The sequence below is a fragment of the Trachymyrmex septentrionalis genome, unplaced genomic scaffold, assembly GCF_001594115.1.
Source record: "Trachymyrmex septentrionalis isolate Tsep2-gDNA-1 unplaced genomic scaffold, Tsep1.0 scaffold6, whole genome shotgun sequence".
NCBI classification, from domain to species: domain Eukaryota; kingdom Metazoa; phylum Arthropoda; class Insecta; order Hymenoptera; family Formicidae; genus Trachymyrmex; species Trachymyrmex septentrionalis.
The window spans coordinates 90402-97703 of NW_017305778.1; the positions used below are offsets into that span (position 1 = coordinate 90402).

At 33.2% G+C, this 7302-nt stretch overlaps 2 protein-coding genes across 4 annotated transcripts in view; one reads left to right on the forward strand and one right to left on the reverse strand.

Moving 5' to 3' along the window:
• LOC108752346 (pre-rRNA-processing protein TSR1 homolog) overlaps window positions 1–2752 on the reverse strand; it is a 4057-nt gene extending 1305 nt beyond the window's left edge. The window contains exons 1-8 of the mRNA XM_018493135.1: window positions 2566–2752; window positions 2105–2378; window positions 1760–2006; window positions 1420–1617; window positions 1102–1332; window positions 621–789; window positions 338–538; window positions 35–258 (exon numbers count right to left, since the gene is read on the reverse strand). Of these exons, the coding sequence (XP_018348637.1) occupies window positions 35–258; window positions 338–538; window positions 621–789; window positions 1102–1332; window positions 1420–1617; window positions 1760–2006; window positions 2105–2378; window positions 2566–2677 (1656 nt within the window). The 5' untranslated portion in view covers window positions 2678–2752. The remainder of the gene's footprint in view (window positions 1–34; window positions 259–337; window positions 539–620; window positions 790–1101; window positions 1333–1419; window positions 1618–1759; window positions 2007–2104; window positions 2379–2565) is intronic.
• A 586-nt stretch (window positions 2753–3338) lies between these two features.
• The window catches only part of LOC108752366 (dnaJ homolog dnj-5), a 4862-nt gene continuing 898 nt past the window's right edge, over window positions 3339–7302 (forward strand). Inside the window, exons 1-6 of one of the 3 annotated variants that reach the window (XM_018493170.1) lie at window positions 3339–3496; window positions 3565–3720; window positions 4080–5631; window positions 5856–6300; window positions 6424–6639; window positions 6702–6931. In XM_018493170.1, the coding sequence (XP_018348672.1) occupies window positions 4094–5631; window positions 5856–6300; window positions 6424–6639; window positions 6702–6931 (2429 nt within the window). In that variant the 5' untranslated portion in view covers window positions 3339–3496; window positions 3565–3720; window positions 4080–4093. Of the gene's footprint in view, window positions 3721–4079; window positions 5632–5855; window positions 6301–6423; window positions 6640–6701; window positions 6932–7302 lie in introns of all 3 variants that reach the window. The other 2 variants (XM_018493171.1, XM_018493172.1) reach the window with 2 other exon arrangements.

The window sequence follows — 7302 nt, forward strand, 5'->3', positions numbered from 1 at the left end:
ATATATATTATATATATATATAGTCAATACATACCATGACTCCTTCGATATCTTTACATTCTTTGTAAATACGTTTTCGTCTGCGATCATAATCGGCGAATTCAATTATCCGAGAATAATCAATGGGAAGATTTTCCTTTGGATCCCATGGACTAGTACGGAACGATTCAAGACCTCGATATTTTTGAAATCTTATTTTAGCCAAGGTGTCCTGAGGTGTATCCACTTCATCAGGAAATTGTACGTCCAATTTTGCTTCTGTATTTTATTAAAATATTATTAAAACGATAATGAAAGACGTACATTATGTATAATAATACATATAATTATAGTGAACCTTTGAACTTTTCCATTGCTTGCTTTTCTTCATTCATATCGATATCTTGATCATAACGTTCCTCATCCAATGCTTCCGACATCGTAATAGTTTCATATTGTTCGTCATCTTCCATATCTTCATTACTAGCTGCTTCAGATTTTGCCTCTCCCACATCCATGTTGTCTTCTGATTCATTTTCTGAACATATACTCAAGCTTTCTACACACAAAGGAACAACATATATTTTTGAAGTAGGATTAAATAATTTCCTAGAAGGAAAAAAAGGAGTAAAATATGTAACCTCCATCTTCATCTGGTATCCATGCAGCTTGATATTCAGAGGTTCCTTTTGGCACAACCTTTACAATTTTTCTTTTTCTATTATTTGCTGCTTCAGCCAATTCTTCTTTCGTAGGCCATGTTTGTTCAGCATCCATTGGATCAGGAATATATTCGCTCTCAAGAGATTCCTACAAATTTTAATATTTTAAACATGTACTGACATTATTATTATTGCTATTAAAATTACATACAAATATATTAGCATAAATAAATCAAATACAAATTATTATAAATAATTTTGACATGTCTTTACAAATATCTGTGCCCTAATAATTTTTTACTTTCTCTACCTTTCTTGCTGCTAATACAGATACTGTTCAAATGTTCACTTTTAACATCGAAAAATTAACTATAACTAATACTTGTTTGAGAATACTTTTTCCTGGTGACCTTTAGTTTAAAAGATACAACTCATTAATATTAAAATATGTGTAACAAACCTGTTTTTCTGGATCTGCAGTTAAAATCTCGGTTTCATTTCTCCATTCCATTTTACTATCAGAAAGATGTCTCTTCTGCTCATGTTCAATTAAATATGGATCCCTCAACGTTTTGATGCAAGACATTTGAAAGTTTCCAAAACCTGATATATGAATCAAACCATTGACAGATAATGGTGTCGCGCCTCGTAAATGTCCACTGACCATGAGAGTTCCAAAATCAAGAGAATCCTGTCGAGATAAGCATTATGTGATAATTAAATGGCATTCAATTTACTTTTTATATATTTTTAAATATGTATTTAAAATTTTACATACTCCATCACATTCAAAGGAGACTTCCTCAGCCAAAAGATATGGTCTTATGTCTTTATAAAATAAACTTCTTTGCTTTTGTAATCCAGCATGCCGTAACATATTTAAGCAATCAGCTGTAGTATCTAATTCAAATACTTTTTCTGCAGGAAGCCATTTTGAAATTGTACGTTGTATAGATTGTTTATATTCTTGACGTTTCTATATCATTTAAAATGTATCAAAGAATAATAAATAACATGTTTGACAACGTAGAATTTGCAATATTTTTGCAATAGAATTTACATTATTTTCAAAGGTTTTTGAATTATTAAATATTTTTGTATTATTATATATGCCTTACCTTAATATGAAGCGCCTGAATATTATGCACTGCAACTATGGTAGAAGGTAAACCTTGAGCAAGACAAGATGTAATAATTTCCTTGCCCCAATCATCTATAATTTGTCCTTGCTTATTATCATTTCCTTGATTTACAATAGAAGTTACAAAGAGTATTGTGGTAGCAACTTTGGCTGCATCTAATGTCGCAAAAACGTCATCTATTGGTGGTACAATAATAGAAAACCGCTGTTTCAGCCTTGGTATACTAAATAAATACAAATATAAATTTAAAAAATTAATAAATGTTAAATTTTTTATTTTACTTAATAATATAGAAAACAAGTTTCTTCATCCATGATGTACCTAATATGGGTTATTCCACTTGAACTAGTAGCAACATTAGCAGTTTCATCCACATTAGTTACAACAGATACAATGTTTTTGATATCTATGTCATTTTGCAATGGTATAACACAGATAAGGATAGGTGCTGAAGAAAAGCCACCAAGATTTCTTTTCTGTGCCAATACTTGTTCACGTTTCTTTTTTCTGTGTTGCAACAATTGATTTCTACGTGCATCCTTCCGAAGATTTTTCTCAAAACGTTTAGACGACTTTCCGATAATACTTTGGTTACCTAGGCAAGAAAAAATGACATATATTCTTTTAAAAAACAAACAAAAAATATTCCATAAAAGCATGTTTTAAATATTGGTATATAGAATTTGTTATTTTATTCAGAAAGAAAGGATTATTATTGTTAATTGAATAAAACATAATGTTTTGTTACAAATTTGTCACTATTACATGTACAAAAAACTTACTTTTAAAATCATTATTGATGGCACCTTTACTGCGATGTCTTCCAGTCTTGTGTTGTTTATTAGATTGTTTAAGTGCACCTGGCCGATGTGTCTCTTGTTTTATTGTACTCATTGTAAATATTGTAAAGAGACACTACAACTGTAGTCTAGAAAAAAAATAATTATTAATCGCCATGCGGTTGCAGTAAATTGAAGTATATACATTAAGCGATTAAAGGTGCATTTTCACGAGTCGCTGAAGCTGAACAGCCAGTCAAATGCTTGCCAGTTAGTCGACTCCACATAGTGGTAGCAATCATGCCAATCATATTTCTTTTTATAATTTGGGGCAATGTGTCGATTGGTCAAAAAGCAGTTGGTATGTTTTAGAAAACTGCATCCTCGGGAATGGAATATCTTAAGGTACTGTTAGGGGCTCTGTACAATAAAAGGAACAGCGAACAGAGAACAGGGAATTAGAATTTCAACCTATCAGAAATCATGTATTGTGGAAATACATAGTTTCTGATAAATTGAAATTCTTATTCTCTATTCCCTGTTCCTTTTATTGTGCCCCGTACATGGCAGTGTCGAGCGTCGAGCATCGTGTGCTTGCTATTAGTCAATTTTTAATCACATGACTTGTTTTTAGCGAATAGTAAGCTCACTATGCTCGACGCTCCTATGTAATGGCACCTTTATATTCTTGTGGATGTTACTGCGCGTGCGATGGAGACAATGGAGTGGTGGGAAAAAATCTCCAAAAATCTCTCCATCTGGTATCACTAGTTAGCCTCGTCCGAGCTGGTTTGGACATGAATACGATGCTCGATTTTACGTTTACCGCATGGTATATAACGTAAAATCGTGTATTTCGTATAAATATAGATTTTTTTTACTATTAATGTAAAATATGCTGAACTGCGACTATAAGCAACCATTGTGAAAAAGTGTATTTATTGATGAATGTGAATATTGTACCGACCGTACCGACGTCTGCTAATATTCGATTCGTTTTAGGTTATAACATTTATTTAAGCTAAGTTATTCTTTCGACAATGATTATTTAATACGAACTTATCTCGACAATGCAAAATAGCTGTACTCGCGCTATCGAATATTCCTAACTTGTACATTAGTGGATATTTAACATTTTCAACGCATTATTATGGTTATGTGAGTACATATGTGTATATATGTACATATATATAGACATTTTTTTAGAAAACGTATTTATATCTTCCAATTTCAGTTGACATTATATGTCATCATATATTTGAAAAAGAAACATGATATTTGTAAAGAAACAAGGGCAAGAAAATTATTATTATCACAAAATTTAGCATATGTTTCTGTATAATATTCTTAAATTGACAGGTTTTATTATTCATTAATAAACATATTTATCACTTAAAAATGTAAAAATTTTAATGAGATGTATTCTTTCTATTCTTTGTCGCTTTATTAAATAGTTTTAATACTTGTAAATGACATTGTAACATCTGAATAATATACTCGTTTTGTTTTGTCTCTAGAGAGGTAAATCAATATGGCAGAACAACAACAAACTTCTCCTGGTTTCAAACACATGTCTTTGGATAAGATTATTGAAGCTATGACTCCAGATTTGGAAGGTTCCAATGGTCATTATGCCCAGTTTAATGTTCCTTCACAACAAACCACTTCTCGTAATTGGGGAGATTATGTACCTGGACAAACCAGACATCATGTCACCAGTCAACCCACACATTCTAATTCTGGAATACAACCTATGACACCAATGACCACATCTTTGTATATGCAAGATATGTCCAGTTACGATACTGCAACTACCGATTCAATATATTTTCCATCACAAACAACAGTAAATCACCTAGGCATTAATGAAAATAATGATTTAATTGGTACCATTGATGTCGGAGGTGGTAACTATATTAATGTTATTTATGGGAATGCTTCTCAAATTATGGCTGAGCAATGTCGGCTTTCAAATATGACACCTTACTCTAATCAAAGTATCGTCAATCAGGAGTATGGGCTTTTTAATGATCAACATATGACTGTACCATCTGAATTGCCAAGTCAAAACTTTAATGGAAAACAGCTAATTGACAATCTAGTTGAAAATTGGGTGCCAAATCAATCTGGTACTTATAGTCCATTTGGAGGATCTCCCAATATCACACCTGTACCACAAGCTGTACGAGATATAAGAGAAAGTGAGGATTTACCTTCTAGAAGTATATCTGACTCTCAATACAAGAAACCAAGAATGGTGGCTGAAGTAAAGCCTATGCGACCGTCTTATTCTGATGTTTTAACAAAATCTGCACCAACTCCGCCATCTCCATTAACGGTTCAGCCTGTGAAATCAAAAATCGAGATAGCAGGCAAGAAAATCTCTAATAAGAACATGAAAGCTAAGAACAAGCCTACACTACTGAAAAGACAAAACTCGTCTGGTAGCGATGATCACAATTCTCCGAAAATGCAAATTCCTAGAAAAATTTTCGAAAAAAATTCTTCCAACCTTCCAAGACGTTGGGTATCACTAGACAACCTTGGTTCACAATCCGATTCTCGTCAGATAAACGCTTTTGATAGATCCGTTCAGTTTTGTTCGGAAAAGAAGAAATCTGATAAGAAATCATCTAAGAAAGCAGAAAAGAACGAGACTCTTAATAATACCAAGATACAAAACAATAATCCCAAAACTGCAGGAAATATTCCGAAACGTCCGATACAGATAAATAATAATTTGAACACAATCAATACATCTAGTCAGACAGTCTCATCTGAAAGAATAGAAAAGAATCAACAAATTATTAATAAAGTGACTAAAGAGGATAAAAAGGCGGTCAAGGAAAAGAATCCTAAACGTTTTCAAACTGAAAAGGCCCAGCAACAAATTAAGAAGGGACAAAGAAATAGAAAGAGAGACAATAGAGAATCTTCTATTAAAGATTTATATAAAAATTTGAATAAGTATGCGACTCGTTGGAGCAAAATTTTATTGAAAATCTTTTATTGGCTATTGCATTTAATCTCTGATGTAGTTAGCATGAGCATCAACCTGGTTATTCAACTGTAAGTATCTACAAATGTTTAAATATTTGTGCAAGATACGTTTTCTCTGGATGCTTTTCATTTGGTGACACAAGTCTGTACAAGTATTGTTTTTTCTTTATTCATGAAATGCCAAGAAAGATAGGAGGACGTTTGTATTTAAATGGAAAGCACACTCTCGCATCTGTATATAAGTTACTTTTAGAACAAGGTTCCCATTTTTCTTACTTTTTAACATTTTTCAGTGGCAAATGTGCTTGGTATCACACCATACTTTATTTGAAGTGTTGGTGGATGTATGTGGCTGTGACATTTTGTAAAATTCATATTTTAAACGCTATTGGTAAACAATTGGACAATTGGCTTGGTAGTAGTAAATTTGCGTTCTGGCGAAAGATAAACACTAAGAAGAACGAAGACAAAGAAGACAATGGTAATTGGATTCATGGCGGACTAGAAACTAATATCGCGTTGCCCAGCACCGGTGAGGAAGCCATGAAAAGATTATTAGCGTGCAAAGGAAAGGATCCTTACAGCATACTCGGTGTTACACCTACATGCTCAGATGATGATATTAAAAAATATTACAAGAGGCAAGCCTTCCTAGTGCATCCAGATAAAAATCATCAGCCAGGGGCAGAAGAAGCATTCAAAATATTGGTACATGCCTTCGATATCATTGGGGAACCGGTAATGAAGCATCCATTTCTCATATTTTTTTCGTAACAACGAATAATGAAAATTAGCAATATCAGCTTTTGGCCTATAAGATCACTATGCATATATATTTATTAACATTACGTATTATTTTAGGAACGTAGGCAAGCGTTTGATCAGACTAGACAAGTCGAAGCGGCTTGGGGCGAGCTAAGCGACTTGCTATCTCAACTTCATCGAAAGATGGAACAGGCAGCAAATACAATAAGATGTACAAATTGTGGCTTGAGACACAAACGTATTCCTACGCAACGTCCTTGTTATGCCGCGCGATTTTGTAATCAATGCAAAATACGTCACAGTGCGAAAGAAGTGAGTATTTATTTATCAGCTGTCCCTTTTCTTAAAATGAATCGTTTAAACTGTCCGTACAGGGTGATATATGGGCAGAGTCTCGTTTAATGGGTTTCCTATGGCACTATTATGCGTGCATGGAAGGAGCTGTGTACGATGTAACTGACTGGGCAGCTTGCCAAGCTGGGAATCTCAAACATCTTAGAGCGAATACGCATAGTGTCCAATATAGAATCGTCTTAGGACAAAGATTACCGTCTCAAACACCTAATAGCGGTAAAAAGCGGCAACAGATAGATCCCAACACAAGGTACATTTTACGGCAACTGACTTTTATCATTATAGTTCTTCTTAAACTTAAGTATCGATTCAATTCTGAGAAGCTCTTATACTCCTCTTTAAACATGTATATTTAAAATGGATGTAATATATATACATATACAGGGTATATCATTTTAATTGACGCACTAAAATATCTCTTGAACAGCGCATTTTAGAGAAAAATGTTTCAGACAAAAGTTATATGGTTTTGAGGAGGACATAAGATGGTGCTATTGGTTTGACCTTGGAAAGTTTTTTGAAGGTCACGTAAAGGTCATCAATTTCTTAAGTGTAATCCCAGTGGAAGAGATATTTTAATGCGTCAATTAAAATGATATACTCTGTATATATATATATATA